Source organism: Mus caroli, unplaced genomic scaffold, assembly GCF_978045245.1.
Source record: "Mus caroli unplaced genomic scaffold, Mus_caroli_1 scaffold_5, whole genome shotgun sequence".
In the NCBI taxonomy this organism is placed as follows: Eukaryota; Metazoa; Chordata; class Mammalia; order Rodentia; family Muridae; genus Mus; species Mus caroli.
In genome coordinates, this window is record NW_028227260.1 from 148,997,080 (window position 1) to 149,019,625 (window position 22,546).

The 22,546-nt window shown below is 40.1% G+C and overlaps 1 protein-coding gene across 2 annotated transcripts in view; it reads left to right on the forward strand.

Moving 5' to 3' along the window:
* Srpx (sushi repeat containing protein X-linked) overlaps window positions 1-16,770 on the forward strand; it is a 78,452-nt gene extending 61,682 nt beyond the window's left edge. For both annotated transcript variants that reach the window (XM_021153437.3, XM_021153438.2), the window contains 5 exons: window positions 1,043-1,164; window positions 1,812-1,991; window positions 7,154-7,287; window positions 9,108-9,229; window positions 16,248-16,770. In XM_021153437.3, coding sequence (XP_021009096.1) covers window positions 1,043-1,164; window positions 1,812-1,991; window positions 7,154-7,287; window positions 9,108-9,229; window positions 16,248-16,431 — 742 coding nt within the window. In that variant the 3' untranslated portion in view covers window positions 16,432-16,770. The remainder of the gene's footprint in view (window positions 1-1,042; window positions 1,165-1,811; window positions 1,992-7,153; window positions 7,288-9,107; window positions 9,230-16,247) is intronic.
* The last annotated feature ends 5,776 nt before the right edge of the window (window positions 16,771-22,546 follow it).

Below are 22,546 nucleotides of genomic sequence, written 5' to 3' on the forward strand. Positions count from 1 at the left end.
ATAATGAAATGGAGTCTCAGAGAAATTGGCAGCCACTCATACATGAGTGATTACTCTTTCTGGGTTTATCTGAATTTACATTTGCTATCTAAGGATCTTAAGGCAGTTAAAGTCAATAGTGTGCAACTTCTGAGTTCATAAGCCTTGTAATCATGTCACACGTATGTGAATAGTTTTCCTTAATGGTGACAATGATAATTCCACATGCCCATTATTATCACATATCATAATTCCTAGGAACAGGCATGAGAACTTTTTATATCTTAAAAATTAGCCAAAAGCTGTCATTTGATTGTGTTTTATCTGCTGGGAGTGTTGTCAGATTGCAAGGATAGATGCTATAGTCACCCCTTATTGTGCAATCTTGGCTAAGTCCCTTAGCCTTCTGTTGTCTTGGTTTCCTTACTCGTGAGATGGAGGCTTTTTTTCTACCCAAAAGAGCTCTATGAGGATTAAATTAAATAATAAATAATAAACCGTGCTTGATATGCGTGAGATTTAGATAAAGCAAACAAGAGATTTTGCTCTTACTATTACAGTATTAGGCTAGTCAAGGATTCAGAAACCTTTTTTTTTTTACCATTTGCTCAGAAGGTCATCACTGACGCCGATGAAATAAAGCAAAGAACACTCTAGTACCCGTTCCAGGGCAAAATTGCCAAATGGTCAACTAAACTGTACTTCAAAAGAATTTTTCTCAAAAAGCATTGAGTTTCTGCCCAACATACATGCAAAACATACAGGCTCAGCTTGAAATAAAGGCCCTTTGCCCCTGTTCTGTCATTCAGCAACAAACGAATACACAAACAAACTGAATCTCCCCTTAGCTGGGGACTTCTATTTTTCTGGCATCAAATTGTTCTTGTGAAACAGAGGGAAGCTCAGGGGACCTCATTCCTCTCAGAACCTCTGTTCTGGTTAAAGGGCCCAGAAGCTGCCCTTTAACAGAACTTTCCTCTCTGTTCGGTATAGACTCAGCACTCAATATCTGCTTTTTAGGGAAACAAGCATAATCCTGGATATTTCTGCTTTCTTCCTTAAGTGTTATTCTGAAAGGCCTTCCTCCGGGCTCAAATTTTCCAGAAGGAGACCACAAGATTGAGTACACAGTCTATGACAGAGCCGAGAACAAGGGAACTTGCAAGTTTCGAGTTAAAGTAAGAGGTGAGACTGCTGCTTCCGGATGCTTGTCCAGTTACTGGAACTTCAAAGAGAGAGGGGACAGATTCTCAATCCAGAGCTGTCTGATGCCCCTGGTCATAGGAGTACTGCCTGCTATGGATTAGGTTTTCATGAAGCTAAGCAAAACATCCCATCTTAATGTATGGATTTCAATATGAGTAGGTCATGTAGGGAATGGGACTAGTTTCAAAGGGGCTCATAGCTACCTATTTAAGAAGAATAATTTTTCCTTCATTGAACTAATAGCTCAATTACTGGCAATGACCAGAGTGGTAAGAAGTCCCCTCCTTTAGGCCCCTAAAAGGTCGTGCTCTTTGTCTTTCAAATCTTTGGTCTACCTGAGAAAAATATTTTTAAAAACCTTCTTGTTTCATGGTTTAGGCAGCTTGTCAGTATTATTCACTAGTCAGAGCCTGGTCTCCTCATCTATATCATGAGGGCGGCTAATGCTGCTATTTCAAAGGTCTCACTGGGAAGGGTGGTGACCATTATGGGCCATTCGAGAAATAGCCATCACTGCCTGGAACTCATTTCACTAGGTGATGTATAACATCATAACAAACTGAGACCTCACCTTCTCTGGTTGCATGCTCAGGGCTAAGGCTACTCTGGGTTTGTGTCTCCTACAGTCAGACGTTGTGGCAAGCTCAATGCCCCAGAGAATGGTTACATGAAGTGTTCCAGCGATGGTGACAATTATGGAGCCACCTGTGAATTCTCCTGTATTGGCGGCTATGAGCTTCAGGGTAGTCCTGCCCGAGTATGCCAATCCAATCTGGCTTGGTCCGGCACAGAGCCTAGCTGTGCAGGTACGTGTGCAGTTCTTTTTCCAGCTAGAAGCAGAATCTGAAACCCCCTGATTCCAGGGCAGGTCAAAAGCAGTTTTTGATCCTCTACATCATAAAATACAGCATCATCTCTGCTCACCAGAGTGGGTGAACAAAGGTGCTAAGTCCCTGCTGCAGCTCAACTCACCTGCATCCTTGTCTTGCTGTTGCCTGTTTCCTGATCACCCTTCCATGTCTTTGAGGAAACAATTGGAAGGCCAGGACTCAGGGCTAGCCTATAGTGGTATTATACGTCAACTGACTGTTTATGTACCTTTATCCTTCTATTTTACAGATGGAGGATCTAGTTTTCAATGTTAATAAACTTCTGTATTTAGACAGTCTAATTCCTGTCTTGTACTATTGACTTGAATGTCATACATACCTTGGGCATTTGGAATCCTTCCTCCTTTGTAAAATGAGGAAACCATACCTCTTTTAACTGGTCATCTACTGAATGGTGGAATAGAGCATTGCCTTGTACAGGATAAGCCTTGAACATATGCCCCAAGTTCTTGCAGATGAGTAGCAGTCGGGCTAGGTATAGCTAAGAGTGTAAAATCTAGACTACCTAAGACACTCTAGACCATTTTATTTTATTTATATGCTTCCTTTTTTTTTCTCAATCCCAGGTATCTCTTCCTTTCCCCCACTTTAACTCTACCATTCAAAGCAGGTGGTTGAATCTCTTCAATTTCATGTATTAAAGCAGAAAGGTCACATAACATCTCAGACTCCTCAGCTAAGTACTTAATGTCTATTTTTGTGGCACTGAGGCCTGGAGTATCTTGTCAAATAAATCTTATGTCTATATGTCCATATGGTAGCTACTAGCCATATATGGGTATGAAGCACTTGAAATGAATCCAAATTCAGGAATATTATCAGTGTAAAATATACACCAATTTCAAAGTCTTAGCACAATAAAGAATGACTATAAAGCACTCCTATTTTTTGTATTGATTTCATGTTGAAATATTTGGATATATTGGGTTGACATATTTGTTTGTACAGTTATAATGAAGCTACAAACAAAGAACAAATTATATAGACATTTAAATTCTATTTATATTGACCAAGGCTGTCCTAGGCTGTGAACCCCAAAGCCAACTTTGGAGAAAAGAACTGGGTCTTATTGAGAGCAGTGGCCCAGAAGTTGGCACCTAGCAGTCACTCAGTATAGTTGATCACATGAAAACGTAAATGAACAGTGATTTTAAAGCAAGCCTCAAGTTTGAAATATTAACAATGACTTCATAAAACCTATATAGCTTGTTTTCATTTGTTTTCTATTATTTCTTCTTCAGGGCCAGACTGTTGTTCTGTGTCCTGAGCCAATCATGTGGGGCTCTTTGTCATTTATCATTAGTTTATATGTTATAACTATAATTAAACGATCTTAACTCACGTTCTCCATGGCCATATTGAAAGAACAGTGACTTTATGTTAGGTTAAGCCTCTAAGTTTAATACAATTTGTTAGAGAAGCAAGAGAAAACTAGTGTGCATCCTTTGCCCATTACAGTTGCTTCACAAATTCACTTTTTTCTTAAATTTTTTATTATTTAAATGCATTTTATACATCAAACGTATTAATAATATTGAGTATTTTGAGAGTCAAATAATATATAAAAATTTGTTCAACTTTTTATATTCACATCCTTTCATACCCTAAAAATATCACTAATGAACATTTAATACTATCAATAACTGAGGATCCTATATCTAATGTTGAATACCAAATTGTTTCAAAACATACAAAATATTCTTTGGGAATTAAGCATAGTAAAGAGCATAAAATATTAATAGTGAATCATAAGGAAATATATTCAAAAGCCCTTATATGGTACCACCTGGCATAGTGAGAGAGTATTTAAAACACATTTTATATCTGTGTACATTGTCTAACTATAAGTTTACTTTAAAAAGTTTATCAGTGTTTCTAGGAGAGAAATTATTTTATCAGTAAGTATATTTTAAAAACTTCAAAATGGCAAAAACTCGTTGAGGTTAAACATTAAGAAAATGCTAATTTCATTGGTGGGACTCATGTATCCAGCTGCTTAGTCCATTGGATGGCTGTGAGAATCCCATTTCTGTATTTGTCAGGCACTGGCAGAACCTCTCAGGAAAACAGCTCTATCAGGCTCCTGTCAGCAAGCACTTATTGGCATCCACCATAGTGTCTGGGTTTGATGGTTGTGTATGGGATGGATCCCCAGGTGGGGCAGTCTCTGGATGGTCATTCCTTCCGTCTCTGCTTCATACTTTGTTTCTGTAACTCCTTCCATGGGCGTTTTGTTACCTGCTTCTAAGATGGGTAGAAATATCCACACTTTGTTCTTCCTTCTTCTTGAGTTTCATGTAGTTTGTGAAATGTATCTTGGGTATTCCGTGCTTATGGACTTCTGGGCTAATATCCACTTATCAGTGAGTGCATATCATGTGTGTTCTTTTGTGATTGGGTTACCACTCAGGGTGATGGATCCTCAATGAAGGAGATAAAGACCTAAGGAGCTGAAGGGGTTTGAAGCCCCATAAAAGGAACAACAATATGAACTAGCCAGTACCCCCCCCCACACACACACACACAGCTCCCAGGGACTAAACCACCAACCAGAGAGCCCACATAGTGGGACTCATGTATCCAGCTGCATATGTAGCAGAGGATGGCCTAGTTGGTCATCAATGGGGGGAGAGGCCTTTTGTCCTATGAAGGCTCTATGCCCCAGTGTGGGGGAATGCCAGGGCCAGGAAGCAGGAGTGGGTAGGTTGGGGAGCAGGGGGAGGGGGGTTGTTTTTCATAGGGGAAACCAGAAAAGGGGATAACATTTGAAATGTAAATAAAGAAAATATCCAATAAAAAATGAAAAAAATGCTAATTTTAAGCACAGCGAGGAAAATTATCAGTAATTTTCCATGATGTTTGTAGAACATGATTTTATTATTTTCTTTTTTTATTAGATTTTTTTCATTTACATTTCAAATGCTATCCCAAAAGTCCCCTATATACCCCTCCTGCTCCCCTACCCACTCACTCCCACTTCTTGGCCAAGGCTTTCCCCTGTACTGGGGCATATAGTTTGCTAGACCAAGGGGCCTCTCTTCCCAATGATGGCCAACTAGACCATCTTCTGCTACATATGCAGCTAGAGACATGAGTTTTAGGGGTACTGATTAGTTAATATTGTTGTTCCACCTATAGGGTTGCAGATCCCTTCATCTCTTGGGTACTTTCTCTAGCTCCTACATTGGGGGCCCTGTGTTCCATCCTATAGATGACTGTGAGCATCCACTTCTGTATTTGCCAGGCACTGGCATAGGTGTGGCTATCTTCTTGTGGGTTTGTTGAAAGATTAGTTTCTTGCTTTTTTCTAGGGTGTAGTTTCCCACCTTGTGTTGGTGTTTTCCATCTATTATCTTTTGTAGGGCTGGATTCATGGAAAGATATTGTATAAATTTTGTTTTGTCATGGAATGTCTTGTTTTCTCCATCTATGGTAATTGAGAGTCTTGCTGGGTATAGTGGCCTGGACTGGCATTTGTGTTCTCTTAGGGTCTTTATGACATCTACCCTGGGTCTTCTAGCTTTCATAGTCTCTGTTGAGAAGTCTGGTGCAGTTCTGATAGGTCTGCCTTTATATGTTACTTGACCTTTTTCCCTTATTGCTTTTAATATTCTTTCTTCGTTTACTGCATTTGTTGTTCTGATTATTATGTGACAGGAGGACTTTCTTTTCTGGTCCAGTCTATTTGGAATTCTGGAGGCTTCTTGTATGTTCATGGGCCTCTCTTTCTTTAGGTTAAGGAAGTTTTCTTCTGTAAGTTTATTAAAGATATTTCCTGACTCTTTAAGTTGGGAATCTTCTATACCTATTATCCTTAGGTTTGGTCTTTTCATTGTGTCATTGATTCCCTGGATGTTTTGGGTTAGGAGGTTTTTGCATTTTCTTTGACTGTTGTGTCAATATTTTCTATGGTGTCTTCTGTACCTGAACTTCTCTCTTCTATCTCCTGTATTCTGATGGTGATGCTTGCATCTATGAGTCCTGATCTCTTTCTTAGATTTCTAACTCCAGGTTTGTCTCCCTTTGTGATTTCTTTATTGTTTCTATTTCCATGTTTAAACATTGGATGATTTTGTTCATTTCCTTCGTCTGTTTGATTGTGTTTTCCTGTAATTCTTAAAGGGATTTTTGTGTTTCTTTTTTAAGGGCTTCTACCTGTTTACCTGTGCTCTCCTGTATTTCTTTAAGGGAGTTATTGATGTCCTCCTTAAAGTCCTCTATCACTATCAGGAGAAGTGATTTTAGATCAGAATCTTGATTTTCCGGTGTGATGGTGTATCCAGGACTTGCTATGGTGGAGAATTGGGTTCTGATGATGCTAACTAACCTTGGTTTCTGTTGCTTATGTTCTTATGTTTGCCTCCTGCCATCTGATGATCTCTAATGATACCTGCCCTCTCTATATCTGTCTGGAGCCTGTCCTTCCTGTGATCCTCGTTGACTCAGAACTCCTCAGAGTTCAGCTGTCTCTGAGATCCTGTGATACTGGGATCCTGTGATTCTGAGATCCTAGGTGTTTCAGAGCTCCTGGGAGTCAAGCTATCTCTGGGTCCCTGAGATCCTTGTGAGATCAAGCTTCTGAGATCCTGGGATCTTGGGATCCTGGGATCCTGGGCATGTCAGAGCACCTGGAAGTGGAGCCTCTTCTGGGTGTTTTGAGACAGGCTGTGGAGTTAGCACCCAAGGTCTGCTCAGGGCACCTCTGATCTTATGATCCTGGGCATGTTAGAGCTCCTGGGAGTGGAGCTTCCTCTGGGTGTTGTGGGACTGGCTTCAGGGTTTATAACCAAGGTCTGCTCAGGGCACTGGCCCAGACAGGAAATAACTCGTGACACTGGTAGGTTGGAGTTCCTGAGTGTGTGGGTCCCACTCGTCCCAGTTACTCCCAGGTGTTGAGGCAGATGTCCTCCTCCTCACCTCTGATCTTATGATTCTGGGAGTCACAAATTCACTTTTCTAATCAACTAATTACCTTTGAAGTCTCATCTTAGGGTATACTTGGTTTCATATGGAACTGGCTAGATCAAGCCAGAACACAGAGAGAGCTTTGGAACTCATGTGACCATTTCTGATTACAGCGATGAATGTCAATGTTGGTGTCAGAACAGCAGCTGCACTTCTGGATCAGTTTTATGAGAAAAGGCGACTCCTAATTGTGTCTACACCCACAGCTCGAAACCTCCTCTACAGATTGCAGCTGGGAATGTTACAGGTGAGACATGGAGGCATAGCCAAGGTGGGAGGGAGAACTCTGACAGGAAGAAGACAGGCACTGAAAACAAAAGCCTAATCCATTTAGGGTGAGTTTAAGGAACCAGTACTTTAGATGCACTCATTCATTTCTGGTGCTGGTGCATAATCTTATTAACATTGACTCCCCAGAGCTAACCCAATCATTCTCCAACCAGTGAAGTTTCTCTGCCTTTGCTCATAAGTTTAATTGACATATTGTCCAGGTCCGGCCAAAAAACAATTGTCTTTGCTGATCCTGTCCAGCACATTCATAGACTGGAGGTGATCCATCAGGAATCTTCCCAAGGAGATAAAAGGCATCCAAGGGCCTCTAGGCACCATATCCCTCCCTGGGAATATCCCCAACTCAAATGGAGATGAATTTTGTTGCTACTGAAGGAGATAACATGCCAGAGAAAGGTAGAAACTGTGAGCATCACACTAAGTTGCCTGACTTAGTCTTGAAGTTGCTTAGTTGAAGTTGGTCCATGTTACTGAATACTAAAGAAGCAGGGCGTGCTACACTTCCTTCTCTTGTAGGAGATCCCCTTATTCTTGTTAGAACATTCTTGGTTTAATCAAAGGCAGCAGTTTACTACACACATTAGCAAAAAACTACAATGAAAAATGAGTCTTTCTTTCACTCTTCTTTGTCATCTGAACTGGTTGCCCATGGACTGGGAAGAATCATATGGGAAGAACTAAATCTACTAAATCCGTTTACTAAGCCTCCATCACACTCCCTGCCCTTGTATACCTATGTTTTAATTAGCACTGAGGTGATGAAAGACCATGACTAATCCCATTTGGTAAGGAAAGTGTTTATTTGCCTTTCCTCCATCAATCACTAATTTAAAAAACACCCCACAGCTGGAGGCATTTTTTTCAATTGAGGTTCCCTCCTCTCACATGACTTTAGTTTATGTGAAGGTGACATAAAACTATTCAGCACAAACTCTTTGCTCCTCATAAAATGCAAGTATATATATTTACCTGCTTTTATGGGTTTTGGCATAGCAGCATGGCATGGCCACAGATTTCTTGAGCTCTTCTTATCTCTACAAAAAGAATAAGCCAAGAAACTTGCCTTTCTTCTACACGGAAAAACCTTGGTTCATGCACCAAAATTGGCCTATTGCTGCTGTGTTTTGCAAAATTAAAATTTAATAACCACAGTAACCTTTATTCATCTGTACATTTGGTTATGGCTGGTTTTAGATTGTAGTGATAGAGTTGAATCATTAGGTTAAAAGCCTTTGAGTCACTGTGACCACTACTATTTATTATCTTCTTCTTTTGGGGAAGTTTTTGCAGCCCTCAGCCCTAGACCATCCCTGCTCCCTCAGGCCCTTGCTGAATTGCTGATTATCTGGTTGGTTATGGTATTTTGGATCTAGATTTTTTTTCTTTAAATGTATTTATTTATTCACTTTATTCCCCAATATCAGTGCTCCTTCTCGCCCCAGTCCCCTCTCAGATCCCTCCCCCAATCCTCCTCCTGTTTTCCTCTGAGAAGGAAGGACCCTCCCAGGGTATCATCCCCCCCCCCCCACACACACACACATACACACATCAAGTCACTGCAGGACTCGCTGCATTCTCCCTGCTGCCAGGCTATTTTGTATAATTCCTCTAGGAAGATAGTTAGGTTTTCTAGGCACTCACACTTAGCCTTAGTTTCTCAATTGTTTTCAGAGAAATTTGGAGTAGGTAAAGAAGCACCCACAAGAAACCCATTTCTGGGGTGCTTTTGCAGTTCCTTAGTTCCACTCACACCTCCCCTGTTGGTTGTTCCTTCAGCAAGCACAGTGTGGCCTAGATCTCCGACATGTCACCGTGGTGGAGCTGGTAGGAGTCTTCCCAACCCTCATCGGCAGGATCAGAGCAAAGATTATGCCTCCAGCTCTAGCTCTGCAGCTCAGGTAGGCAACATGCACTCTGTCCTTAAATTTCATTCCCTAAAAATATGCTTGCATCTCACCATGTGTGCTCTTGTATCTGGTCAATTTTTCTGATTTCTTTTTCTTTTTATTCCTTTAAAAAACACATGTGTCAGAATTACCAATTTGGAAACAGTTTATGTGTCTCTAATTTTAGATAGAACTCATTCATAAATCTCAAGGTTTAAACTTGAAAGAAAAACCCTTGAAATTTCCTCTACAGACTTCTATGGAAACTCTATAAGAAACAATTATGGTAGTAATGTTTGCTAGGCCCTCTGTCCTAAGAATAGTCTCTCCTATGCTGGCAGGAATGGGCTCCATTTTTTGCAGCCCTAAACATAATCAGTGAGTGGTTTGACACTCCAATAGCTTTTGTGCCACTATTGCCCTAGTGGGCATATCTTACAATGACAGCCATTACTGTAACTTGTCATATTCACAGCTAAGTAAGACATTATTATTATTATTATTATTATTATTATTATTATTAATTTTCGAAGAGTGTATCGTACTTTCTGACATTGTGAAAACTAGCCAGTAAAGATGAAGCTTCCAGAGTGGTACCCATCTGAACTCTCTAAATTTTGTGACTCAAATATATTATATCTTCACCATTCTGTTATTATTTTTTATTAGGTATTTTCTTCATTTACATTTCCAATGCTATCCCCAAAGTCCCCCATACCCTCCCCCCACTCCCCTACCCACCCACTCCCACTTCTTGGCCCTGGCGTTCCCCCCTGTACTGAGGCATATAAAGTTTGCAAGACCAAAGGGCCTCTCTTTCCAATGATGGTCGACTAGGCCATCATCTGATACATATGCAGCTAGAGTCAAGAGCTCCGGGGTGGTACTGGTTAGTTCATATTGTTGTTCCACCTATAGGGTTGCAGACCCCTTTAGCTTTCTATTCAGTATTTAGTCCAGGCAACCTTCAGTGCTTAATTGCTTTTATTCTGGGAGTATTATAATCATGCTAATTGGCCTGTTCCTGCATGTCTGACTGAATTATGCAGTGGGAAATTGCTAGTGTTTTCTTCTTCCCCCTCCAACAAGTTTATTCTCCTCTCTCTCATATCCTCCCACTTCCTCTGCCTCTGTCTCTCCCTCTCCCTCTGGTATGTGGTATATGTGTGTGTAGGTGTGTGGTGGGGTATATGTGAATGTGTATGTCTGTGTGTGTGTGTGGTGTGGTGTGATATGCATGTATGTATGATGTATGTCTGTATGTGTGTGTGTGTGGTGTGGTATGTGTGTGTTTGTATGTGTGTGTCTATGTGTCTATGCTTATCTATATGTGTGTGGTGTATGTGTATGCATGAATGTGTATCTGTGTGCATACATATGTGTGTATATGTATGTGTGTCTGTATGTGTGTATGTATGCTTGTATATGTGTGTATATGTGTGCATATGTGTGTGCATGTGTGGTATGTGTATTTGTATGTGTGTATGTGTGTGTGATATGTGTGTGTGTATGTTTGTATATGGGTGCATATATGTGTGCATGTGTATTTGTATGTGTATGTATGTGTGTGTATATGTGCATGTCTGTGTGTATGTGTGTAGTATGTGGTATGTGTATGTGTGCGTGGTATGTGTACATATGCATACGTATGTGGGTATGTGTGTGTGATGTGTGGTATATGTGTGTATGTGTGTATATGTGGTATATGTGTGTGTCTGTATGTGTGTCTCTCTGTGTGTATTGGTGTGGTGTGTGTATGTGTTCATATGTGTATATATGTGTGTGTGTAGTATGTGTATGTGTTCATATGTGTATATATGTGTGTGTGGTATGTGGTATGTGTGTGTATGTCTGTATATGTGGTATATGTGTGTATGTGGTATGTGTCTTTATGTATGTGTGCTGTGTGGTATGTGTGTGTATGTATATATGTGTGTGTATGTCTCTCTGTGTGTATATGTGAATGTATCTGTGTATGTGGTGTATATCTGTATTGTGTGCATGGTGTGGTATGTGTGTATAGTGTATGTGTCTATATGTGTGTGTGTCTATATGTGTGTGTATGTCATGTGGTATATGTGTATGTGTGCACATGTGTGTGTGTTTGTGTATTATGTATGTATCTGTGTATGTGTGTGGTGTGTATGTGATGTATGTGTGTCTGTATGTATGTGTGTGATGTGGTATGTGTATGCATGTGTGTGTGTGTGTGTGTGTGTGTGTGTGTGTGTCTTAATAGGAGAGGGGGGTATGAAAATAAAATGACTTAGCATCAGTTGCTGCTATCCTTAGGACAGACACTAAGCAGCCCTTGATGTCTTTTTTCTCCATCCATCCAGAGCACTTGTTTATACCCTTGTCTTAATATTTATCTCTCCTTTCTGTCATACTTCTAAAGCTAGAGCGCTAATAGCCAGACCTTGAGTAATGTTGTATTGAAGTGAGATTCAATAGCTAAAAGGCAATTTCAGAATAACATGTTTTCTTGTATCTTTTGACCACTGTGACATGGGTAATTAGGACAAACTAACACTCTTTAAAATCTTCCCTTCCTGCAGAACGTTGTTCTTTTGTACACTGCAAGTCTCGGATTTCAAGGTCCCAGATGCATCCTTATCCTTTAGACTCGCACATGGTTTTATCATCTTGTACATTCATATCTGAGACACCCATGCCATTTCAGTTTTCTGAAAATGAGGACGAAAGAGAAAAAAAGCAGACAATAGTAGTAGTCTGGTTCTTGTTATTTTATCAGAATACCTGAGACAAGTAACTCATATAAATGTTTCTTTTGGTCATGATTTTAAAGTCTATAATTGGAAATAGGGAAACTCCATTCAAATTGCTTCAAGTTTCTAGTAAAGGTAACCCATCATGGAGGGAGCATATAGTCTCATAAATTGTTTATATCAAGAGCCAGGAGACAGAGAGACAAGGAGACCAGGGTTTCATAATCTGTTTCAAGGAGATGTTTCCAAAAGGCCTAAAAGCCTCATGGTAGACATCATTTCTCAAAGAGTCTACCATGTCCCAGTAGTGCCACCTAAGAAGTATGCTTCAACACATGGGCCCTTGGAGGACATTTAAACTCAAATTATAGTTTAATCTTTTGTGTTTATCCTTGGAAATGTTACACATTACTTAAACCCCCACTCCATTGGCTAGAACTAATCGCATAATTAAAACTGAATTTCAAGGGAGTTTTTGAAATGCAGTGACTTATCTTTATGAAAACAATAAAATAGCATATGGTGAATAACATCAAATGTGTTCAAAAAAGTTCACAAAAATTTCCTAAGAGTGTATCACAGAGAGATACCCTGGTTAGATTTATGCCACTTAGCGAAAGCTAGCATCATTTGGCAAGATGAAACCTGGATATAAGAACTAAAGCAGAGACTGTAGTGGAGCAATGAGTATTGGCTTTCACCCCTGTCCTACTCAGCTTGCACTTACAGAGGTGATAGCACCCCCAATGGCTTGGGCCTTCCCACATCAATCATAAATCTAAAAAATGCCCCTACAGACTTGTCTACACGTCAATCTGATGGATGCATTTTCTCTCTTGAGGTTACTTTTTTCAAGATGACTCTAGCTTGGATCTGTCTGTCTCTCTGTCTCTCTCACACACACACACACAGAAAGAGAGGGAGGGAGAGGGAGAGGGAGAGAGGGAGAGAGGGAGAGAGGGAGAGAGGGAGAGAGAGAGAGAGGGAGAGGGAGAGAGAGAGAGAGAACCTTTCTATCATACCACTTATCAATTACTTAGACAAAACTTGTTGCAGGAGACTGAGGAGATGGTTCAGTAGATAAAGTGCTTGCCTCATAAATGTGAAAATAAGAGCAGATGCTCAGAACCCAAGTAAAGGCTAAGAAGGCATGATGGACCTGTCTGTAACTCCAGCCTTGGAAGACAGAGACAGGGATCTCTGGAGCAAGCTGACTGTTTAGATTAGCCTTATCAGTGAGCTCTGAGTTGAACTGAGAGATCCTAATTTCATGAATAAGATGGAGAGTCATTGAGGCAGACTCCTTATGTCAATCTTGGACTGCCACATTAACACATATGCTTGTGTACCTGAACATATATGGTATATGTACACACATGCAAACACAGACATATGTACACTACGTACTTGTTTTAGAGTTTGTGAAATTACTTAGGATAATAGATAGATGGTGGACACAGATACACAGACATATGATATATACAGATACAACATTAGTAAAATCTTGATGAAATTTTGAACTGTTTAAAAATGAAAAATAGATAATTCTACATTAGGGAAAAGATCTATTATTTTATAGCCGGTACATTGGGACTAATATAGAGCTCTGTAGGCTGATAATGATTTGTTACAAATAAGCTGCTTAAATGAATTTTGTGGTGGTTCTCAAATTTTAGCCTACATCATAATTTTCTACAGGGTGAAAATTTTGTTCTTTTGCTTGCTCCCTATATTTTTGGATTTGGTAGGTCTAAGGTAGGTCCTAAGAGTTTGTATGACTGGCAAGTTATCTGAGAACCATATTTCAAGAACTACTTGCTTAGTGTTTTACTAAGGTGTCAGTTTCGAAATAAAAGTTTTCCAAGTAACTTCTAACCATCACCTATTGAATTCCACGTCTGGCTGCAGTTATCTTCATACGACATTCCACAGGGGCACAAAGTACTTGGCAGATGGATGTCCTACTATTTTTCTGTTTGAATTACAACAAAAAGGAATGGCCATGATTTACTCAATGAATAGAAGACAGGAAGAAAGACAAAGTGAATAAGTATGCCTGGATAGTCTGAAAATTCTCTAGTCTGGCTAGAGTACCAATTTCAAATACTTGTTAGGCCATAGAGATAGTATTGAAGAGAATCAACAGAAATGAAAGGCTGGGTGCCTGCTGTTGCCACATCACTGCCCAACTTCTTCTGTGCCCCCATTTCTTTTCTTCTTAAATGTGTAAGCTAAGTCATGCCCTACTTAGAGTAATTTTCTATCGTAAGGATAACGGGGACCAAAAAGAATACCAGTTTAATAATGATGTTATTCTCAGACTTCCCAGGAAGGTGACTCAGGAAGAATTGCCATCTGATGATAATCATCATGCTGTTCAGAAATACTGCCAACCTCATCACGCATGCCAAAAGCCCAATCTGTGAGGTGCCCTATCACTTGTCTCTGAGGTGTCTAGTCTCAGCTCCAGCAGGACCTATTCCTGTTGCTGTTGCTGGTGTGACCATTTCTCATTTCCCATGGCGATTGTCTTATTTTTATATTCTGTGTTAGCTAATGTACAACAGTCACAAGGAACGTGTAGTATAGCCCCCAGGCTGTTATCATTCTGGCCTCATAAGTGTTATAGAACAATGTGTTGCATTGTTTCATCTAGCTATCCTACCTACAAGCTCCAGCCATAGCATCCCTTGCCCCTTCTCCTTCCTGCCCCACCTTAGTTTCTCACTCCTCTATTTTTTTTCTGGGCAGCCCTTGAGGTTGAACTTACCTTCAACACTTAGACATTGGCTGCCTGGTGGAGGCAGTGTAATCAATCATCTTCTAGTCACTAGACAGGGATTAGCAAGTCATCTTTCCACTGGGGGAAGTATTAATTATTCCTTCCCTTCATAACATGGCTTTTTAATATGTATATTCAGTGTTTATTTTATGCAATGATATTTTTATTAGTTTTTCAAGTTAGTATGAAAATGAGTGTGTTTCCTTATGGCATGTTCATACATGTATGTTATTATATTCTTCTAATTCATCCCTACCTCTCACTGGTCTGCCCATCTCACCACCTTTGTTTGTTTGTTTGTTTGTTTGTTTGTTTCTACCTGCCTTTCCCTTTTGTTTTTCGAGACAGGATCTCCTCTATGTATATAGCTGTCCTAGAACTCACTCTGTAGACCAGTCTTGCCTCAATATGCACAGTTATCTACCTTTTTTTTTTTTTTTTTGCATCCCAAGTGCTGGGATTAAAGGTTTGCACTACCACTGCTCGGCTCATTTTTATGCAAACAAACAAACAACCTCAGGACCATTCATGATAGGAAAACTTACACTTTAAATTCATACAGCACTGCATGTTCTGCCCGTTATATAACCTAGAGACATTCCAACAGAAACAAAATCCAGGAGGAGATTGGATGGCCTCATTATTTCCCCGGGCTCAGCTGTCTATTTACTTTGCTCTTGGCTTTCTCATTTAAATATGCTGGTATTGATAGAAAACATTTTCATAGATTAAATCCATATATATGTTGAAGTATAGAAAGAGACACCATACACTTGAAACCATACCTGACTATTTTTAGAAATTATTTGTGGTACAAATTATAGGCAAATAAGTAAAAGTGCCTAGATGTAGGCTTAACCTACACAGTTCTAAATGCACTTCTAAAATAGTCACTGAATAGGACATCACTATAAACTTTTGAATGTTACTTTAATTAAATTTATGTTGTCCAGGCTTCCTCCACCTTGGCTCTTTTGACATCTGGGGCTGGATTTGTTTGGTTACAAGGTTGTCCTGTACATTGTAGGATAAATATATCAGCATATCTAGTATTGTTCAATTAGATGCCAGTAGTCTCTAACGCCCTTCTTATGTCAACCAAAGGTGTGTTCAGACTTGTCCAAATATCCCCTGAGTGGCGAACAGTCTTGTTGTTAATCATCATTGTTATAGTCCCCTTGTAGCTACTTTTGGTTGATAGTACCATAGCCAGCCTGAGATCTTCCAGACCATAATAATGCAAAGCAGAGTTACTCAGCCTTTCTTCTGAATACCGATTGACTGGAGATATTACAATATTCCATATTCTGATTTGTTACAGAACGAGGTCAGACATGAGCTAGTGTTTTTCTGAGCAAATCCTTCAAATCCACACTTTGAGTAGCTTGAGTGAGGGCATAAAAAGGATTCAATCCTTCATGGCATCAAGCATTTCTGTTGCATAGGATTTTCCAAGGGCTATGGCTGGTCTTGGGATTTGGGGTCAAACACAGACAAGTCTTCTTTTTGTTTCTTCCAGGCTGTTGCTTCGAATTCCTCTCTACTCCTTCAGCATGGTTCTAGTGGATAAGCATGGCATGGATAAAGAACGTTATGTCTCGTTAGTGACACCCATGGCTCTCTTCAACCTCATTGACACTTTCCCCCTGAGAAAAGAAGAGATGATCCTGCAGGCTGAGATGGGCCAGACTTGCAATGCCTGATGTGCTGCTACATTCATGGTGGCTCCTCATCTCTTATTCTATACTACAGTGCCCGTGGGAAGGCCTTAAAATACCTTTGATGTACAGATTTTCATTTGTAATTTTAAAAGTCTATTTTATTATGTGCTTTCTTTGCTCTTAGACATTGGCACAAGGCTTTTTTAAACTTTGAAATGTTAAAAAATATGAATATATCTATTCTAACTCTCCTTTTAGTCCATTGTGGCTGATGAAATTAGAAGCTACAGCCACACTCATGCGCTCAGAATATTCCTCAGTGTGAAACATGTTTTCCTTTTTCTTTTATTGTTTAAATAAGTCTTTTGTTAATAAAATAATTTGAAGCAAACTTACTAAAACTCACCTTTAAAAAATAATCAAGCACCAGGCTTATTTGCTTGGCATGATCAGTAGTTTTAAAACGGTGATTCTTTGTGTATCTTAAGAAAGGGAAAGTAGTCCTGCCAAGGGATCAACTGAGATGAGAGAGAGAGAGAAGGCTACGTTTCCAAGTGGGAGAATAGCAAATTGAAAATATTCAGACAAAGCTACATGATGATGTTCATACTGAAATTGGGTAGACTTTTCCCCCAATGTAATATCAAAAACTACTTACAAATCACTTCCCTCATATGAGGTACTCTAAGTAGTCCAGAGAGGTTTAAAGTATGCAAGGGGATTCACAGAGATTCCATGTAAATACTGGACGATTTGATATCACAAGTTGAGTGACTGTTGGGATCCTGGAACCAATCATTCCTGAGTTTGTGAATGAACAAGCATGATGGACCAGTAGGGCTGAATTCTTGACTGCACCCCACCCAGAGAGGTGACAATTCGCCGGTTGTACATCAGATCCCTTTTCAGATATTTCTATTTTTAAATGATTGAGCCTAGAAAAAAACACACATTGGCATTTAATAAAGAATTAGATTGTACTCCTAGGCAAATATTTCTAAACATTTCTGGTATCACTTTGGCCTATAATCTATTCTTAAACAAAATAGTGAAATTATAGAATGCCCAAGTTCCAACATGTAGTACCGTAAGACAGGCAGTAGGGTAAACAATATTCTCACAGAAGATTAGACAGAGTAAACGCCAACCCTTGAATAGATTTGAATTCTATGTAGAAAACTGTACCGTTTTCCTCTTTTACAGTAAAAACCACTCTAACTACTGCTTCATTCATATGTATCAGATTAAAGGAGTAAGACACAAATAATAATGACCCTGTGCCCATGGGATAATAGCACGAAAGGAACTTACCTGACTTATTCAAAGCATTCTTTCTGGTCACTTTGTATCACTTTGACCCTCACCCAAAATACACAGATTATTTGAAGATGAATGGATGCCCACATGACCTGTTATGTTTCAAAATAAAACACTCTATAAGAAAACTCGGGAAACACTTCCACATTATCAATTGCTATCTCTAGAATACAGGTTTCTCCATTAGCAGCTCACATGTGTATTTTTTTTAAATACACATTTCAAACTCCTTGAAAGAAACAGCTAGAACTAGGGAGTTAGATCAGATCAGTTGGTAAAGTGCTTCTTCTGTAAACTTGGGTACCTGAGTTCAACTTCCAGCATCCATGCAAAGAGTCACAATTCTTAACCTCAGGGTTCCACATGTAAGGATACATATCTATATGTATATAACAACCTACTGCATGAATCTACACACACACACACACACACACACACACACACACACACCCCTTACTTTTAGTTGCCACATGTTATCTCATGTACATGTGTTATGTGTGTATGTGTTAGAGTGTGTGTATGTGTGTGGGGGGGAGAAAGAGACAGACAGAGAGAGACAGAGACAGAGACAGACAGACAGACAGACAGAGACACACACAGAGAGAGAGAGAGAGAGAGAGAGAGAGAGAGAGAGAGAGAAGGGGGGAGGGAGAGCTACAGGATACATGGGTACACTCTTGGGCATATGTGTTCAGGAAAAAACTGGAAAGTTAAATGAGCTAGTCAGACAGAAAACAACACCTGCTCAGTAGATGACAGCTGAAATCCCAATTCAATTCCTTAAAGTTAGCAGGCCAGCTTAGAACCTGTCATGACTCCCAGACCACACCTGCCTATCTCAGCAATCACGTAGAAAGGCAAACAGTTTGTTTATAGAATCTGGGTCGCCCCATCTGGCTTTTTATTGAGATTTACCTCATCACTTTTCAGTTGCTATGATTTTTCTGACTCCTTCATCTTTTAAAGTAAAAAGACTACACACTTTATATCTTCATTTAAGCCTCCTGTCACCTCTAACCCTACACAGGTATGTATTATAATATGCCTTGAGTAAAGCCCCCAAATCTGACGTTTGTCTTCTTATAAGTGATGACCATCTTCTAGTTTGCTATCTTTTGATTGTCCTTAACCTTTTGAGAAGGTGTATATTGTTTTATCCAAATATGGCTATTTTCTATAGGAGACTAGTTAAGTAGGAGTTTCTTAACCTTTATCAGCAAGTTAGTAAACAGGGAGCTAGGATCTGGAGAAACTCAGTAATTGCCACAGAACCACAGATTTGACCACCACAAGCCTTCAGCTATTGGATTTGAACATAGACTGCTGGATGATGGAGAAGAAAGGCAGTAAAGTAGTCAAAGCTTGTTGGACAAAGTCCAGGGTGTGGCTATCCAGACTGTTCCTTTATTATTGCAATTACATTACTCCTAAACTTAGTGGCCTAAAGCAACAATTGTTTTCTTACCTCACAGTTTCTGCGGGCTGGAGATTTTATGGGAGACTTAGCTTGCCAAGTCTGTATTGAAGTCTCTGATGAAGCTGCAGTCACTTCATCTGCTATGATAGTCATCTGAAGACTTGTCTGGGCTAGGAGATCAACTTCCATGGTGGCTATCACATGACTGATTTTTGGACAGTACCTCTGTTCTTGCCCACGTGGACTTCATCACAAAGTGCTGTATTATTCTCAGAACTCTACAGTTGGTTGCTTCTACTGGAAGTGACCTGAGTGATCATTATAGAGGGAGACTTTCCATGAGCAAGGAAAGAATTACAGATTACAAAGGAATGTGTAAAGTTGGGAAAGACTTGCTATTGACTTTCAACTAAGAGATGTTAGCAGTTGAAAGGAAGATCGCCTCCTAGTCCTTCACTCACAGTGCCACTCCCTACTGACTAAGCATTCAAATATATGAGCCTATGGGCTATCCTTTTTATTGTTGTTATTATTATTTTCTCATACATCATTACCTCAGATTTCTGTCCATCTATTCCCCTCCCCGAGACTCATTCCTCCTCCATTTACTTTCAATAAAACTGAGAAAGCCTCCCAGGGATATCAACTGAATATTGCATAATAATATCAACTGAATATTGCATAATAAGCTATAATAAGACTAGATACAAATCCTCATATCAAAGCTCTATAAAGCAATTCAGAAGGAGGAAAATAGTTCCAACCTCAGGAAAAAGATTCAGATTGTTGTCATCTGGCATTAACACGGTTGGGAATCCCACATGAATGCAAAATTACACAAAAATACATATATGCGAAAGAGCTCGGTCAGGCCCATACAGCCCTCATGTTTGTGACTTCTGTCTTTGTGAAGTCTTATAAGCCCTTCATACCTGATTCTGTGGGCTTTGTTCTCCAAGGTGTCTTGGAAAACCTCTGGCTCCTGTAGTCCTTCCTCCTTCTCTTCTGCAGGGTTCCCCTGTCTCCACCTAGTGCTTGGGTATGGATCTGCATCTACCTCTCTGATGACAATTGGGTTAGACACTGATCTATGATAGGAGAATATCATTAGGAATTATTTCATTGACAGCTTTTTCTAACTAGTAATATTTTAATTAAAATAAGCAGATAAATTTGATTGATGATTTAATACCTTAACTATTCATTTTGTGTGAAAATTGTTCCTTTTTGTTACCAAGTTCAAATTATGCTTATATAATTTCAGTTTTTGCACTCTAATGACTGTAAATATTTTCTCAATTAGCATATTGTTGCTCAAATTTTGAAAGTCTATTCTAGCATAATATTGCTATAATGGATTGTCAATATTTTACCTTGTCCAGTACTGGACCTTATTTTATGATAACACATATTTTACTTCACCGATGATTCTCAAATTTTAGAATCACTGAGGGATTTTTTTTAAAATTTTTCAAGGAGCAATGTTTATTTAGTTTGTAATCCTGAATATTTCAAGGGAAATTTAAAAGTATTGGTTTTTGCTCTGGTGAGAACTTGATGTTAGTAGCATCATGATGTTGGGACAGCATGTGAGAAGAGACCTCATGCCAACACATGTAGTCAGAGAAATTAGTGTCAAATTCAAAACACAGATGGCCTCTGAGTCTCTCAGAAGTGTCCACCTCTTAAAGGTTCAATTCTAACTTCCACCTCACATCAGTCAGAATGGCTAAGATTAAAAATTCAGGTGACAGCAGATGCTGGCGAAGATGTGGAGAAAAAGAAACACTCCTCCATTGCTGTTAGGATTAAAAACTGTTACAACCACTCTGGAAGTCAGTCTGGCGATTCCTCAGAAAATTGGACATGGTACTACCGGAAGATCCAACAATACCTCTCCTGGGCATATACCCAGAAAATGTACCAACTTGTAATAAGGACACATGCTCCACTATGTTCATAGCAGCCTTATTTAATAATAGCCAGAAGCTGGAAAGAACCCAGATGTCCCTCAACAGAAGAATGGATACAGAAAATGTGGTACATTTACACAATGGAGTATTACTTAGCTATTAAAACAATGACTTTATGAAATTCTTAGGCAAATGGATGCATCTGGAGGATATCATCCTGAGTGAGGTAACCCAATCACAAAAGAACACACATGATATGTACTCACTGATAAGTGGATATTAGCCCAGAAACTTAGAATACCCAAGATACAATTTGCAAAACCCATGAAACTCAAGAAGAAGGAAGACCAAAGTGTGGATACTTCAGTCCTTCTTAGAATGGAGAACAAAATACCCATGGAAGGAGTTACAGAGACAAAGCTCGGAGCTGAGTTGGAAGGACCATCCAGAGACTGCCCCACCCGGGGATCCATTCCATAAACTGTGGGTCAATGGGCTACGTACGCACAGATAGCCTGGTCTCCAGTCGAGCTTAGGTCTTGAACCCCGGTAGGATCCGGTGGGTGATAATTTCCACTTACATGGGGCGGAAGGCATGCGATCATGTCTCCTGGATCCCTGGCTCCTGTCAAAGTTACTGCCCCCACAGCCCCCACAAGAGAGGCATGTGGCTAGTAGTCCCGTAGACAATGTCCCAAGCTTCTGGCCTTCTGGCTAGACTCCTCCACACAGTCATGTAGGAACAGTACCAAGCCTTCCCACATACAAATAAGGTTTCCCCCAAACTCTCAGCCCAAGCCAATGAGAGGTACCTGCTGTTGAACCCTGAATCACCCCCAGAACTGTATATAAATCCATCCAGGGAATTAAAGCTGTGTGAGAACTACTCCTTTGTCTGAGTCTTTTGTTCCAAGAGCTGTATGTAACACTTGGGAAGAAATCTTCTCTCCTGAAGAATCACATGAGGTCCCGCCACACTCCTCACTGGATAATTGGCTTCTCATCGTTCCAGCCAGACCTGACTCAGTTCAGAGCAGCTAGGAGTTACTGAGTGACCTGGAAGGCACGTCAGAGACTTTGTCTCCCTGCCTGTACTCACTTCCCTTCACTGGAGCTCTTGCACCAGACCTGGACAGAGATCTCCATGGAAAACCTCTGGTACCCAGGCCCACAATAAACAACCACCAAACCCAGACACTATTGCATATGCCAGCAAGATTTTGCTGACAGGACCCTGGTATAGCTGTCTCTTGTGAGGCTATGCCAGTGCCTGGCAAATACAGAAGTGCTCACAGTCATCTATTGGATGGAACACAGGGCCCCCAATGAAGGAGCTAGAGAAAGTACCCAAGGAGCTAAAGGGGTCTGCAACCCTATAGGAGGGATGATTTTTTATTCCCTTCATATTCTAATCATTGATCCCTGCCACCAGCTCTTACCTCACATAGTTCATCTCAATATTCCCCATCCTCTTCTTCTCTGACAGGGTGGATTCCTCACTTCTCCCACC